General features: G+C 39.0%; 1 gene segment (V, D, J or C); it reads left to right on the top strand.

Moving 5' to 3' along the window:
- Nucleotides 1–10405: 10405 nt before the first annotated feature.
- On the top strand, nt 10406–16757 carry LOC102148090 (immunoglobulin kappa variable 4-1-like). The segment is given in 5 exon segments: nt 10406–10542; nt 10750–11226; nt 13709–13848; nt 14148–14294; nt 15089–16757. Coding segments are annotated over 2 exon segments (468 nt in total).
- The last annotated feature ends 248 nt before the right edge of the window (nt 16758–17005 follow it).

Here is a 17005-nt window from a genome sequence, read left to right as displayed (position 1 = left end):
TTTTTGTAAGAAAAGTCTGAAGCACATAAACTCTAAATCTTCTGTGCTTCCTCTCACAAAATCCAAATGTCCTGTTGGAGTGCATCATAGTTTAACTTAGAGCTGGAATGCATAGAGTCATACAACTGGTGAATTTAAGATTGGCATTTACTTGGCTTTGGGAAGTTTGAGGCTGAAAGCAGCAAAGTCAAATATTTTTTTTGTGAATCTCTTCTTACAACAATCAGAGCATTTCAATTTTCATAGTTAAAAACTTCTCTTGATTCATTTTCTGCATACAATGAATGATCAAGAGAGAGTGGCAAGTTGTTAAGTGCAAGTATCAACAGGATGAGCCTGGTCTCACAGTTATACTAGCGGGTACAGTCACTTATGTTTTGAGATTTCTAACATCTTAGCAATGTGAAAAGAGCCTTTGGGAACTGTTTATGTTTCAGTGGAAGGCTGGCCCTTAGGTGTTATTGAATGTCCTGAGCTGTCTTCAGGAAATCTTATTGTTGGTCATGGATTGAACAGTAGGAATGAAATTTATTGAGAATTTTTACTATTCAGGCCACTATATGGTTTCTTAACTCAGGCAATAGTCAGTGAAGAAATTGGAATTGTCTGCTCATCTGCTTTTTGTTATGATGGAGAAGGTTTTTCACATCAATGCTCCTGATTAAAATTTCTAGGCAATGAAGAACTTCCAAGATATTGGAAAAAAGAAAACTTACAGAGGTGATCTCAGTATTTGAAGCCATTTTCCCACTGGAATACCTTTCAAATCCAGAAAAAGCAACTGGGAGGCATAGAAGCTGAGCAGAGCTTTTGACAATGTTGTGAGACCAGATGGACAAAAAGTGGAGTTTGGGGTTTGTTAAGTAACAGGAGCCTAATAAGCAACCCCGAAGGTCTGCGTTCTAGGAGTAAGGGTAAATCAGAAATAAATCAGCAGTTGCAGAGACTGAAGGCAATATTCCAGTTATCTAAATTCCTAAAATTGAATTAAAATAATATAGGAGTTCCAGCAGTCTGAATTGATGCCAAAATTTGAAATGCAGTATCATCACAGCCTCAAATTATTTACACAGTTTTTCAAATAAATTCTCTAGAAATCAATAAAATAATAACTAGTTGCATGAGGAGACAAGATTACATGATTAAAAACTGAGAGAAACAACATATAACAGAATCCTAGGATTCAGATAATGGAGTTAGATGTTTAATAATATACTTTATTTCAATGTTCAAGAGATGAAGGAGAAGCCTAGTACTTCCATCAGAGAACTGGGAACAGTAAGAAAGAACAAAATGGAAATTCCTTCCCTTAAACAATTAAAATACTATTTATTTAATTTACTGGAAGTAAGTACAATAAACATCTGAATTCAGATATATAATATAATTATACTGGTGGGTCTTTAGAAAGATATTGGCTATGTGGCACACCTTCCGTCACACCAGTTTGCTCTCTCTTTATCTTTGAAAATCTCTTCAGAGCAGGTGTGTAGTAAGAAGGTGTCAGCTCACATGGCCTTTCACGTCTATTACCTGTGTTTGGATTTTCTGTCCCTGCCTAAATTAGAGGCAGAATTTACCTTTAGAACCAGGACTAAGTTCATGGTGTACTCAATACCTTTGAAACCAGGGCCTTTCACACCACCTGACTTTGAGTGGCCTTTTTATATCTACAGGATCTGACTACTACTGCCTTTCTCAGCCAATTCCCTGACCTTGTTACTTTATGTAGTGAGTGACAGCTGAAAGCTTACTCATGTGTATCTGGATTCTCATTCCATTCCTGTTAGCAAGCTTAGATCACTTGCTCACCTGTCCTGGATGTGACTGGAATTCTGTGGACTGATGGTACCATTTCCACATTTTCTGTTTTTACTAAATCTTTAAAAATAATAATGAGTTTCCTAGACTCCAGGATGTTATTGGTTTTAAGATAAATCTTCAAAGTAAGACATTTATGTTAAATAAATTCTATTTAAAATCTGTACTATATATTTATTCATTCTAAAAAAGCCACTTTGCTAATGCCACAGACTTTGCGTCTATGCATTCTCTCATAATTCATGCCAGATTCTTATTTCTGAGGATTAATAAATGATTTGGAAGGCTATCAAAGTGTACTCTTAGCTTAATGCACAAATTCTTGATTGTTAACAGATTAATATGTTTAGACGTCATATAGTATGTAAGCTTCTTCTGCAATCACCCCTCCCACGATTCAGAATGGAGACATGAAGTCTCCACTTGGTGGGAGAGTTGTCAGGGACCGAAATCTGCCAGATTATTGAATTCATAGATTAAAACCTAGGTTATAAGTGATAGACTGAGAATATTTCAAGAAATATTAAAAGGAGACAATTTGATAGATTGGCCTGATTCCCTGTCTAGTTTGGTCAATCACTGCAGTTTTCCTAGGAGTGAGGATTTCTCAGGGCCTGAGATTTCCGTTCTAAAATGAGGAAAGTCCTGCAAAAGTGGGATGGCTGGTCACCCCATCTGTTCCCTCACCACTCTGCCTTTTTGAGGAAGTTGAGCGTTCAGGGAAGGGAAAAGGAATTGAGGTGGAGACAGTCAGTGTTTCTGTTACCCACAGGAATTCAGGAACAGAGAAAAACAGGTAGAAATACAGTAGGATTGTCCCTGAAATTGTTTCTTTGGGGGAAAATGGAGAGTATGCACGTGTACCACACCCTGTCCTGCCTAGATTTCCAATATATGCAACCCAACAATTAAGTCCCACCCCATGAAAGCTTGGAGAAAGTAAAAGAAGTAATGAGAGTTCTCCAGTGGGAGTTCAGTGTGAGAGAAAGAAAGTAATGACTATGTCTGGCGCCGAGATCAGGAATGAAACATTCCTGTTGGCTTAAGTGGTGGAACATAATGTTTGAAGCGTGTTACTTGTTAGAGTACTACAGAGATACAGACCCAATAGAATATATACATAGAGAACAATATTACAGGAGTTGCAAGGTGAGGGCTGGTAAGTCTGAAATCTGTACAGCAGGCTGGCAGGTTGGAAATTCACATTAGTGTTGATGTTGCAGTCTTGAGTTCGAAATCTGCAGGCTAGAAATTCAGGCAGGGTTTCCATGTTGCAATCTTGAGGAAGAATTTTGTCTTCCTTGGGAAACCTCAGTCTTTGATGTTAAAGCTTTCAGCTGCTTGGATGAGGCCTACTTGTGTGATGGGGCATAATCAGCTTTTTGAGAAGTGCTGATGTAAATGTTGGTCACACCAAAACATGGCTTCACAGCAACATCTTGAAGGGCATTTGACCAAACAACTGACAGCATAGCCTGCCATTTCGACACATAAAATTAACCTTCATAAGGGTAAAATTGAGGGGCTTAGTGAAGGGAGCATTGACCCTTTGTGAGGGCTGAGGTATTGATCCCCAGCTGGGGTGTACTTGATACAGAGTTCAGCTGGATCTTAGGAAATTTCTCATGCCAAGAAGCAGTGCAGAGGCCAGATGGACACCACAGAACACCCAGTATGCTGCCTGATAGAGTCAGCGTTGAGTTTCTCCCCTACTCAGCGAACAGATTACAAAAGTTTCAGTAGCTGAACTTGTAGTACACCTGAAGCCACACTATCCTATGTCTTTTAAAGGATTTTACCTCCACTCTTCCTCCAGTTTTTGAATGAACAGCAGGACTAGGATCAGGAGAAGGGACAAAAGCTCATATAGTACCTATGTCCAGGACGGGGTTGTGATAGTTACCCTGAACTGGCTTTTCAACCCACTGGATGGAACTGAATTTACTTGATAGCACCTAGATTTAATTAATTGGTTAATTTAACACATAATAGAAATATTGTACTGAAAAATAAAATAAGTAAAATGCAGGATTCCATGGACAGATTTCACCGATGATTAAACTCAGTTGAAGAAAAATTAGTGAACTAAAAGATAGATTAGAAGAAAATGTCTAGAATTAAGAAAAGAGAGACAAAAGGAAGTAAAATATAGAAAAGAGATTCTTAAACACAGGGCATTTGTTGAGAAGGCCATGTGCAAGAGAAGTGACAGGAAAAAAGAAAGTAATGGAGGAAAAAGCAATGTTTGAAGATATAATGGTTGATCACTTTCTAAAGCTGATGAAAGACATCAAGTCATAGATTCAGGAAGCTCCAAGAAATGGAAGCAGGATAAATAAAATGAAAACTCAACCTAAGTACATCATAGTAAAGTTGCTTAAAACCAAAGAGAAAAACAAAGCCTTTGGGGCCCGATTCATGGTGTACTGGTTGGGTTCAGCATGCTCTGCTTTGGCGGCCCAGGTTCATGTGTTTGTATTCCGGTGTGGACCTACACCACTCATCAGCCATGCTGTGGTGGCATCCTACAAACAGAACAGACAAAGATACCACATATGTTAGCTCAGGGCAGATCTTCCTCAGAAAGAAAAAATAAAAGAAAACAAAACAAAAAAACGAAGCCTTAACAGCAACCAGAGAAAAAAGATAAACTTGCTTTAAAAACACACAGTAAGAATTACAGCTGACTTCTGATAGGAAACAAAAAAGCAAGAAGAGAATGAAATGGTATGTATTTAAAGTGCAAGAAAAAATTCACTACCAAATTAAAGTTGCCCACCAAAGGAAAGTGTCTTTGAAGAATTAAGACAAAATAAAGACATATTCAGAAAAATTTGGAATACTTTATTATCAGTCGACCCAAGCTGAAAGGAAAGCCAAAGGGGATATTTTAGGCAAGAGGAATCCATTTGGAAACTCAGAAATCCTTATACCCAGCCACCAAGAAGTCTCCCAATGTTCCCTGCCTCTTGAGATTCCTTTCTCCTGATATTAACACCCTCCTCTTCACATTAAATAAGGATAACCTGTGTAACCATTACAATATTGAAGAAATAATGTGTGACTCAAAAGGCTAGGACATTAAAGGGATTATGACGTCTTACTACCCTCTTTTGGATAATTTGCTGTAGATGAAGCCCAATGCCATCTTGTGAGAACAGGCAAGTAGCTTCATAGACAGATTCGCATGGTTAGAAACTGAAGCCTCTCGCCATAGGCCATCACTAACTTGCCATCAGATGAGTGGGTTACCTTGAAAGCTACCGGTCAAGTCTTTTGCTGACTGCAGCTCTGACTGACGTCTTGACAGCAAACTGATGAGAAACCTGGAGCCAGAATCAGCCAGGGAAGCCATCCCCAAATTCCTGACTCAGAGAAATGTTGTGAGAGAATCGATGTTTAACATTTGTGTTGCTGAGCTTTTGGGCGATTTGTTACACAGCAATGGGTAATTAATGTAGAGATGCAGCAGGAAACGTAAAATATGGGCATAAGTATGATGTCTATCAGCTATGGAAAACAAAAATAATATTTTGCAGGGTTGAACTATACACTGAAGTAAACATATGATAATTATAGCATATAAATCAACAGGAAAGTATATGAGGTTGAAGTATTGAATAGTCCCTGAATTGTCCATGAAAGTGTAAAAGTGCTAATTTATATTAGATTACTTTTTTTGTGTAATAAAGAGCATGATTCTTTTTTTCTGTCTTTTGTTTTTTGGCTCTATAGTGAGTGATTTAAAAAAATTATTTTTTGTGGTAAAATTAACATTCAAGAAGTTGCACGTATTTATAGGGCACAACTTGACAAGTTATGATACATGTATATACCTGTGAATTAATCTGTTCAGTCAAAATAGTGAATGTATCCACATAAATGTGTAATATTCTTATGTCCTCTTGAGTAACTGACCGCTTTATCATTATCATTACCACAACTGACCTTCTTTATCCCTGGTAATATTGTTTGTTGTGAAATAACTTTGTCTGATATTAAAATGATCACTCTGTCTTTAGACTAGTGTTAGAGAGGTTAATATTTTAAATTTTAATCTTTTTTTAATCTTGCTATTTGTTTTCTATTTGTCCCATCTGTTCTTTCTTTCTCTTTTTCTCTTTTTGCTTTTTACTTTTGGATTAATTAAGTATTTCTTATGATTCCTTTTCATTTCCTTTGTTAGCTTATATTGTTTAATTCTTTATCTTTTATTAGTGGTTGTTTTGGGGTTGTAGTATGTATCTTTAACTTACTGTACTGCACCATCGCTTCCTATCTAATGTTAGAATTTCAATAATATATTCCATTTCTACCCCTCTGACCTTTATGCTATTGTTATCATGCATTTCACTTTTATATATGCTATAAATCCCACAATATCTTGTCATAATTTTTGATTACATGGTCAACTAACTTTCAAAGAGACTTAAATCACTGGAAAACATTTTATAAATTTCCTCACACTGTAACGTTTTCCAGTGCTGTTTATATTTTCATCTGCTACGATTTTTCTTTTGCCTTTTTTTCTTTTCTTTTTTTTCTTTTTGCCTTACTTCTTTCAGTCTTTCTTGTAGGGTAGAACTAGTAGCAATGTATCCTTGCAGATTTGGTGTGTTTTAAAAGTTTTTATACCATATTTGCTTTTGAAATATCATTTTTATAGGTATAGAATTTTTGATTGACACTTGTTTGTCAATGCTTCCAAGATGTTGTTCCACTGTCTATGAAATCTGCTGACATCCTTATCTTTGTACATAATATTTTTTTTCTCTCACTTCTTTCAAGATATTCTTATCATGACTCTGAACAATTTGATTATGATGATGAGTTTTGGTGCATTTTTCTTCTGCTTGCAGTTCAGTGAGTTTCCTGGATCTGGTCATTTATAATTTTGTTCAAATTTGGATTATTTTTGGCTATTATTTCTTCAAATATTTTCCCTGTTTCTGACCCTCCTTCTCTTTAGGACTCCGATTAAGTATACGTTATCCACTTGAAGCTGTCCTATAGCTCACTGATGAACTTGCCATGTTTTTGGATTCTTTTTCTTCTTTTTCGTGTTGAATAGTTTGTATTGTTATGTTGCCATGTTTACTAATCTATTCTTCTGTCATCTCTGATTAATTCTACCCAGGTTTTTTATATCATCTTTTGTCATCTCTGAATTAATTCTCTCCAGTTTTTATATCAGACACCCTGAGTTTTCATCTCTTAGCAGTTCACGTTAACTCGATTCTTTAATATCTTCTATGTTTCTACTTAAATTTTGAACCTCTGTAATACAATTGTAATAACTTTTAATGTTCTTTCTTGCTAAATTAACATTTGTGTCAGTTCTGGGTTGCTTAAATTGATTAATTCTCCTCATTATGGGTCATATTCCTGCTTTTTGCACACTGCTAACCTTTCATTGGATACAAGGCCTAGTGAATTTTACTTTGTGCTTATAACACCCCACTGTATTGCTATAAATATTCTTTTTTTTTCTTTTGAGGAAGATTAGCCCTAAGCTAACCTCTGCTACTGATCCTTCTCTTTTTTCCTGAGGAAGATTGGCCCTGAGCTAGCATCGGTGCCAATCTTCCTCTACCTTGTATGTGGTACACCTGCCACAGCATGGCTTGACAAGGAGCACATAGGTCTGCATCCGCGATCTGAGCTGGTGAACCCCGGGCTGCCGAAGTGGAACGTGTGAACTTATCTGCTGTGCCACCGGGCTGAGCCCTGCTATAAATATTCTTAGGCTTTGTTCTAGGACATAGCTAAATTATTGGAAATAGTTTGATTCTTTTGAGTCTTGCTTTTACAGTTTGTTTGTTGGGAGTAGAGCAGTATTTAGTCTAGAGCTTAATATTCCCCATTACAAAGACAAAGTTCTTCTGAATACTGTACTCAAAGTCCTGTGAATTAGAAGGTTTTCAAATCTGCTTGTGGAACCAGGCTCTGTTCCTGGCCTTGTGTGACTGCCAGGTACTGTTACCTCCAATTTCCTTGGAAGGTTCTTTGCTCAGCCTCAGGGAGCTTCCTCATAGACATGCACCAGTCAGCTCTCTGTTGACTATTCTCGATGAAGTATCAGCAGATATTGGAAGTTCTCTCTATCTCTGCAGCTCTTTTTTCTGTGGTAATCTTGAAACTGACTCAACACAAGGTTGACATAAGGGAAGCCATATTGTAAAAAAAAGACCATGCTGTAACTTTGAATGACGTCTGACTGACTAACCCAGCTGGATTTGCACCCTCCAGGAGATCCACGTGTTCTATTTATTTCATGACCCCTGCTAGTCAATATACCTCTCAGCTGCGATAAGACGATATCTTTGTTCTTCTGAGTTCCCTAGAAATGTGATGAACCCCCAAACAGAGAGTCTATGCTGATAGCCATCACTGATGAAAACTGAAAGATCTGGTGTGGCAACTCCTGGTCTGTAACACCAGAGGATCAACATTGCTAACCCCCTCCCTTGTAACCCACGGGACTATATAACTTCTTCAATATTCTGTGCCCCCTTTAAGATGGTTCTTCTGGACGTTAGTTGCTTACTTTTCCTCTTGCTAGCAAGCTGTAATATTATGCCCTTTCTCTGCCACCACCTTGCCTCTTGACGATTGGCTTTTGTCTTGTGGCGAGCAGATTGTGCCCTTTGTGTGGTAACACGCTGTCCTGCAAAATTTAGCTATTTCGGTCTAACTGGACTTTCAGCTTTGTTTCCTCAACCAGGGAGTCCACTGGGCTCTTCCTGAGTTCCTCCTCCTTGTGCTGCAGCCTGAAAACTCTCTCATGGCAACAAGCTGGTACAATCATAAGACTCAGCTCGTTTGTTTCTTTTCTGTCAGACTGTCCTTCATTGTCTGATGTCCAGTGTCTTTAAAACCATTTTTTCAAAGATACCCACACACACATGTACACATACACTCATACACAAACACACACAGGCGTGGGATGTAAATTTCATCCTTGTTACCCCATTTTGCCTGGAAGTGGATGTCCTCTTTATTGATGCTAAAGACTAAATATTTGAGTCCTCTCAGATTCATGTGTTAATTCCTAATCCCCAATGTGATGGTATTAGGAGGTGGGGCCACTACCAGGTGATTAGGTCATGAAGGTGGTGCCCTCGTGAATACGATTAGTGCTCTTACAGGAGAGACCCTAGTCAACTCCCTTACCCCTTCCACATGTGAAGACAAGCAAGAAGAGGGACATTTATGAACCAGGAAGTGGGCTTTCATCAGACACTGAATCTGCTGGTACTTTGATCTTAGGCTTAACAGGATCTAGAACTTCGAGAACTAAATTTCTGTTGTGTATAAGCCACTCAGTTTATGAGATTTTTCTGTTAACAGAATTGATTTTTAAAGTTGTGGTGATTCTATTTCTGATTTCTAGAAATTTGGCTCCTTTTCAAATCTGCAGTGACATTTAATTTTACGTTTCCCATACCTTGCACACAATGTCAAATTTGTAATTTATTTCTTTAATTAAGCTGTCATAATTTCATAATTCCAAAATCTGAAATCTGGACAGAACTCTTACTTCTTTGTTATTTTTGTTGTTTGTCATATGTATTCAAATTATTTTATTTTCTTGGATGCCAAGATTACTTGATTTCTTGGTATTATGATCTTTAAAAAGTTATTAATGAGGTTTCCTGAGGACTTAGAATGATGTGCCCTTCTCCAGAACAGCTTTCATTTGGGGCCTGTACCAGTAGGAATATCTTAACCAAGTTCCCAGTTTGGAGAGTCCAGACCCATAGAGGCCATGCATACATGGAGTAAAAATCCTTGCAAAGGTTGATCTGCAGCCATAACTCCCCAGAGAAGTCTTATTTGTTTTTTTCTCTCCATTTCTGCAATGAATGAAGAGCCCTCTTTTCAGTTCCTCGCAGTTGTGGGAAGCATAGGTTGCATTTTCTCTTTCCTTGACTCTTCATTTGAGATTAGAGTCCCTCTGGCCACTAGCTTAAATTAGGGCCCCATGTGTCTTTCCAAATGAATAATTCCTGATCCTGTTTTCTATGTCTCTGGGCCTTGCATAGCCCCAAAGCTAAGCTCAAGTGTTTGCAATGTCCTTATGTATTGTTAGGATAAAAATGGCTTTAGAGGCCAGTCATACGCTGGTCACAGATTTAAAAAAAAAAATTGGGCCCAAAATTCTCTGTATGGTCTTCTAGCCTCCATCCCTCCTTCACTCTGTCCCTCCCTCCCTCAGTCACTTCCTCCCTTCTTTCCTTCCTTCCTTCCCTTTCCCCTTCATCCTTCCCTCCTTTCCTTTATTTTTTTGTTTTGTAGTATTTTTTCAACATGTTTTATTTTTTTCACCAGGATTGTTGATATGAGGAAGCTTGCCCATCATTTCTGGAAACAGAAATCATTTGAAAATATTTTTGAATTTTAGAAGCTCTTCATTAGATTATCTAGCAGTTTGTAGTTTTAGAGATTTAAGTTGACTTGTGTGTATTATAGTCATACACATTTTTGGTGATGATATTTTTGGCTTTTCGTTTGCATTAGATCCTTTCACAACCCACTGAGCATGCACTTTGCTTCTATCCTCACTGAGTGTTTTGCATAGGCCCCCGCAGGCCCAGATCAACTGCTCAGGTTTTATAAGAGGGGCCTTTGTAGTGTGAGCTGAGCTGCATCAGGCAGGCAGGGACACCAAGATGATGTCGCTGACACAGTTCCTTATATCTGTGTTGCTCTGGGTCTCAGGTGAGAAATTTAAAAGTGCCTCAGTTCTTTTGGAGTAATATCTTTTTAGAGGTAAAAAATTAATTTTAAGAAATACTGGCCATTTCCAAAATAGACCCAATTATGTGCTGACCTGTAATATCATTAGAAGGCACATTTTAGATTTCATATTTCAATGTGTCTATGATAAAGTATGTGTGTATCATCACAATCCATTTGTGATTGCAGGTGCCTGTGGGGACATCGTGATGACGCAGTCTCCAGACTCCTTGGCAGCGTCTCTAGGACAGAGAGTCGAGATGAAGTGCAAGGCCAGTCAGAGTGCTAGCAGCAGCTTGGACTGGTACCAGCACAAACCAGGACAGGCTCCTAAGCTGCTCATCTACAGAGCATCCAGCAGAGCGTCTGGGGTCCCCGACCGATTCAGTGGCGGTGGATCTGGGACAGATTTCACTCTCACCATCAGCAGCCTCCAGGTTGAAGATGTGGCAGTTTATTACTGTATGCAGTCTAATACTGCTCCTCCCACGGTGCTAAAGCCTCGAACACAAACCCCCTCCCCCAAACCATGGGTCAGTGAGTCTTTTCTGCACCAGCTGCTTCCTCTGCACACAGCCGTGAACATGCACATTCCTCTATCTACCTGAGAGGTGGTATCTCCTGACTTATTCCTTGAAGAATTTGTCAGGCCCTGGATAAAATTAGGTGAGTTTGCTCTTTCTGGATCCCTTTTTGTGGGAGATTATTGAAAAAAAATGCTGTAAATATCCGTAGAAATCAGGAGGTTTTGTGTCATAGGTTCCTGCATGTTTTCCATGGACTGTCCCAATGATGAAGTCAATAAGGCTTGTCTCATCCTCTGGAGAAGGGTTCAGTGAATTTTCTACCCTGATGGGTCAATTCTCCCTTCTCTGTGCCTCTTTGACTCTGGAACATTTCTATTTTAATTCCTGATTCTCCTGGTCTCCTTTCTTTATCTGTAATCGACCTTCTAACTCTTGGACTGTCACAATAATAAACACTTGAAGTCTCCTATTCAAAACCTTCCACAGAAGGTAGTATCCCTCTCTTGCTTCTTCCTTTCTTGGACACTGTTTTCCAGCCAAGCTTTTCTGGTCACTGTCAGTGATGTTACTTTCCTACTCTATCTCCTTTTGTACCACCGTCTTATCTTCTCTCCATTTCCTCCAGTGTAATCATTCTTACAAAGGCAATTCTCTAATTCTTTATCCCTGTCACTCTAGAAATAGAAATATCTCTATTACTTTTTCTGATAATTTGTCAACTTTCTCTTTAAATCCATCCCATTGGGCACCCAAGTCTAAATTTGTGACTGAAGGAAATTGTGGCTCTATGTGTGGGAAACTCAGTCATTTTAGTATTATTTCTTCACCTACTTCTCAAATACACGGGTTAATGACATTTAGCTTCAGGAAAGATCACAGCAAACCTGATCAGGGTACTCTGAACACTCTTACCTGAATGACAGCTTCTCATAATATTCAGAAATATATTTAAAGTATTGATATGGAGGAATCCATGTCATTCATTCATTCAAGATATGTTTTTCAAGTGCCTTCTCTGTGTCAGAAGGAAAAATACCTGCTTTCATTCCAGTTGGGGGAACCAGACAAGAAACACGTGCATTAGTAAATATTTACTCTGTTGTTTTGTAAATGATATGAAAAAGAATAAAGCAAGAAATGGGTAAAGGCTAGAGGCGGTACGAGAGAGTACAAATTTAAACCTGGATAATGTAGTTGTTAGCTATTGTCGTGTAATAAACCACTCACAAAATGAAGTGGCTTAAAATGGTAGTGTTTTTACTGTTATTATGTTTATGGATCAGCTGATTAGCTCTGTTAATATGGGCCAGACTTGATTGATCTTGGCTGGCTTGCTTGTCTTTTTAAAGTCAGCTGACAGGTCAACTGGTGCTAGTTAATATAGAACGGCTCATATTTCTTTCATCTCTTTCACATTTCCATAGTTGGCTGACCATCAGTGGGGCTGTCTGGGTGACCAGACCTCATGTCTCTCATCAACAGGCAGACTAATCCAACTTCCTATGGCAGTTGACTGAGAGAGAAAGTAAAACCACATAAGGCATCTTCAAGCCTAGACTTAGTGCTGTCACAACGTCCCATTTGGTGCTTTCTAATGATCAATGCAATTGTTCCTATTGAAGGAGAGGGTAAATAGTCCCTCCCTGTTGATAGGAGGAAATACAAAGTTATATTGCAAAATGCATGGAGATAAGGGGGCATCAGGGATTGCCCTTTGCAACAGGTGATCCATCTGTTCAATGAATTTACTATAGAAGGTCATGGAGAAGATTAGACTGGGTTGGTATGACAAAATCAAAGTCTTAATGTGGTGAGGTAATATGCCATAGAAACATCTCCAGGCAATAGAGTTCTAGTTAAAGAAAACGGCATATTTCTGGGGCAGAAATGTGAGCAGCATGTTGGAGAAAAAGAAGGAAGCCAAAGTTGCTAAAATGCAGTGTGAAAGGGGGAGAGTAGTGGAAATAAGATCCAAGAAATAATGAAGAGGACGCATTGAGTAGGACTTTGTAGACTTCTCTATGATTTGGGATTTATTTTGAATGATGTAGTAAGTGGGATAGCTTCTGTGTGTAAGGGAGTCATTATAAAGAAGGATCATGGAATTTAAGATGAGTATGGAGAGAAGTGAGAATATCAGGGCCTGAGGGACAGAGAAAATGTAGATTTTCTACATTTTCATAAAGGTCATACATAAAGGTCAGCAGATTTCTTAAAATATAATTTTCAAAGAACAATAAAATTTTGACTCTCTGGGATAAATAGTAATAATGAACATGTGTTAAGTAATTTGTTTTACCTTACATGATATGAGGGAAATAGGAAGATATTATAACTGGCTCAAAGGAAAAATCAAAACAGCATGGATATAAATGGAATAAAGGAATGAATTGCAAATGGGGACAAACTAAGTAGATTTCCAAGGGGAGGTAAGAAAGTCAATTAAATCTCTACTAGACGGCACAGAATTCAGGTATCTATGTTTCTTAAAATTTATGAAGATTTGCAAAATAGCTCGAAGACAATATACGTGGGTAGAATCTGATAACCCAGAGAGATGTGGTATAGACCTGCCTAATTTTCCATTGAAACATAACATTTTTTTTCCCTATGGATTTCAGGTCCTGATGAAGGCTAGCTATTATTGACAACAGCATACTATATGGAGGGAGCTGCAGAGCTCCTAGAAGTGGCCAAGGGTGAAATCCTGAACATTTTGAGGATAAAGAAGTTGCAGTCATTTTCTAATGACATGTCTAAGGTATGACCATGGAAGTGAGTGATCAAGATTGGGTGAGAAGAGACAGTTGGAGGAGAATCGATCAAAGAGCTGAGAGATCAGGATAAAGGAAGGATCATACATACATATATTAAAATTACCAGGAATTGTGATAGGCATGGGGTTGAAGTGAGTGTCTGTGAGCCAGGAACTAAAATATCCCAGAAATGAGAAGAGACTTTGGAGCTGGTAGATGATTGCAACAAGGAATGACACGGGGTGCTGTAGTCTACCTACACAGAATTCAATAATAATAATTTTTTTTATTCTTTATCCTTTAGGTAGGAGGTTTGGCAGAGACCTCAAAATGGCAAGTGAAGGGGGCAACATGAAGTACCTGAGAAGGCTGCAGGGGAAGCACTGTACTCAGGGGAGACCAGAAGTCTAAACAGCACACAAGCTAAGGGAGCACTCAGAAGAGATGGAAGGTATAGGGCTTTCAGTGGTTGAGAAGGGCTGTGAATTGGCAAGGTTTTGAAAATCCTGCTCTTTAGGAATCTGAGCCTTTCATCTCTCAAGGCTTCCAAACATTTTTTTCTGCTCTCGTAAAATCTACTTTACTGTTCTTTTCAAATTTGAGAACTTTTCCATTAATAAAAGGAACTTATTCTTCACTTCTCAGTTTTGCAATAGGAGTCTTTTTTTATGCTATAATGTATTGGGAAACGTATAATTTGCATTTGTTCTATCACAAGGATAGGCATAGATCTAGCGTTTTCTCATTCCTGGGATGTTTTCTTTGGACCCACCTTAAATGGCAAAGTAGATTAATAGGGGTGCTCAGTGGATAGTGACTACAAACTTGCCTGGAGAGGAGATTCTATTTGGGGAATAGCAGTAAAGGCAGTGGGAAGGGTGTTTGGGATCTGAGTAGAGAGCATTCGACGGGACTGCATGACCCAGCACTGAGACCCAGAGTTAGAGCTGAAATAAGATTTAAAGGAAGTGGATGGAAAGATAGAGAGGAGACTAGCTCTCTTTTGGAGTAAAAGGAGTCCCAGCTGCAGATTTTTAAACCAAACCATGCCAACTCGTTTGTTCCCTCAACAAAACAAAGCAAACAAGCAATAAAAAGTAACCCTCTATTTGTACAAGTAGCAAGTAAGCGAGAAGCAGCTGGGACACCTATCCCACCTGCTCTGGTAGGAAGGTTTATATTTGGGGTCATGTCATTATGAGAGTACATCTTGAGGTTGGAAAACTAATTATCTTTACCTTCCAGGCTGCTGATGATAAGAATGAAGTCTGTCCCAGACCCACTGCCACTGAACCGGGTGAGCACGCTGTTAATTGGAGTGGAAGCATTGTAAATGAGGGCTTTCGGGGGCTGCCCAGGTCTGTGCTGGCACCAAGCTAAGCAATGCTTCACATCCACGTAGAGGAGGCTTTCCGTCGCTCTGCAGCTGATGGAGACTCTCTCCTGGGGAGACTGGCAAAGACTCTGCGGCCTGAGTGAGCATGATGTACCCACTGGATCCTACAATTAGAGGCACATGGGACGGATCCAGAGATACTGTGCCACGCAAGGATAAAAGAAAAAAATCAAGATGAAATGTAGTTTCTGTGACAGGTGGACAGGTTTGTGTTGCTTGTAGCATTTATTTTATATCCAATTTTACAATTGTGGATCTTTCTGAAGAGGAGGATTACTTTGGTGGGAAAACCCCATCTCTGTGCTTGTAAATATTTTCTCATCTGAAACACAGTAGAGCAAGAGCCTGTGGATCTGGGATGGTGACACCACCTTGCAGCTCCTCCTTTTGCTTGATGTTGCTCAAGCTCCATCCCCCAGAAATGGCTCCATTTATGTGACTCAGATCACCTTCCCAGGTTGTGGTGGGGGCTGAGGGACACTTATGTAAAGAACCAAAGAATATGACAGTGAAGCTCATAAAGCACAGATTTGTGCTTAGAAATCTTGTAAGCTGTGCTTTTCCTACCTTTTTTTCCTTTGAGGAAGATTAGCCCTGAGCTAACATCTGCTGCCAATCCTCCTCTTTTTGCTGAGGAAGACTGGTCCTGAGCTAACATCCATGCCCATCTTCCTCTACTTTATATGTGGGACGCCTGCCACAGCATAGCTTGCCAAGCGATATGTAGGTCTGCACCTGGAAACTGAACTGGCGAACCCCAGGCCACGGAAGTGGAACGTGCAAACTTCACCATTGCACTACCAGGCCGGGCCCTCTTACTGTTTAAATATGGCAGCAGTTGGTACCTATTGTCTTAGATTCTCTGATGAAACTAAGATGAAAATAGTTATATTTTAGCATCCCTAGTACTGTTGCTAGAAACAGAAATAAATTCATGATGAAGCATTTGTTGAAGTCGTACCCGTGCTAATTATCGTAATGCTCAACTCACAGAGTCTAAAATGTTTGCAAATAGAACTATATCTCAACGTCCCAGAAGTAGAGGCCTCCAATATCCAATTTTCCATGACTGGTGTACAGCAGTAGTGGTACCGGTAGGACTGACATTGTCCATCTGTGGTGGCAGTGTGTCAGATAAAATCTCTGTCTGTGATTTGTCCCAGACTGCACTTATGCCATCTAGCTCCCATGCCTTTCCTGTCCCATGTTACCTAAACTTCCCATCAAATCTGTAAGTCACAGAATATGGTTCAGTCTTTTCATTTTCTGCTTCCATAAGACCCAGTTGATTTTTGTTGTTCGCAACCAAATGCCCTGACTGATAAAAATATGTTTCCATATTTGACAGCATTAGATCTTCATCAAAGTTTTTTCCCACAAAATAATTGTAGTTGTATTTAGCCCTTTTTACTTCTATTAAAGTTTAGAATCATTTATGGGATTGCAAAACAAGTCTCATTATTATATTGCTTAGGGTTATGTTATAGTTGTAAATAAACTCAGCAGAATTGATGCTTTCCTTCCTTCGTTTGTGTTTACATTTATTAGACAAATGCTAACTGAGAACCCACCATATACCACGCATTTTTCTGAGTACTGATGTTATAATAGTGATGGTGACCGATGAAAGACAAGAGCCACACTCTCAGGAGTGTCAGTGGTAGGGATATACACATTGATTAAGGAATGTTACCACAATGCAGAATTTGAGGTAAGAAATGTATAAATGAGGCCATTAGGAAGGGCATTCTAAGTGTCTTTTTTGT

This window comes from Equus caballus, chromosome 15, assembly GCF_041296265.1.
Source record: "Equus caballus isolate H_3958 breed thoroughbred chromosome 15, TB-T2T, whole genome shotgun sequence".
NCBI lineage: Eukaryota > Metazoa > Chordata > Mammalia > Perissodactyla > Equidae > Equus > Equus caballus.
Note: the sequence above shows the minus strand (reverse complement) of the source record. Positions and strands in the feature narration are given on the sequence as shown.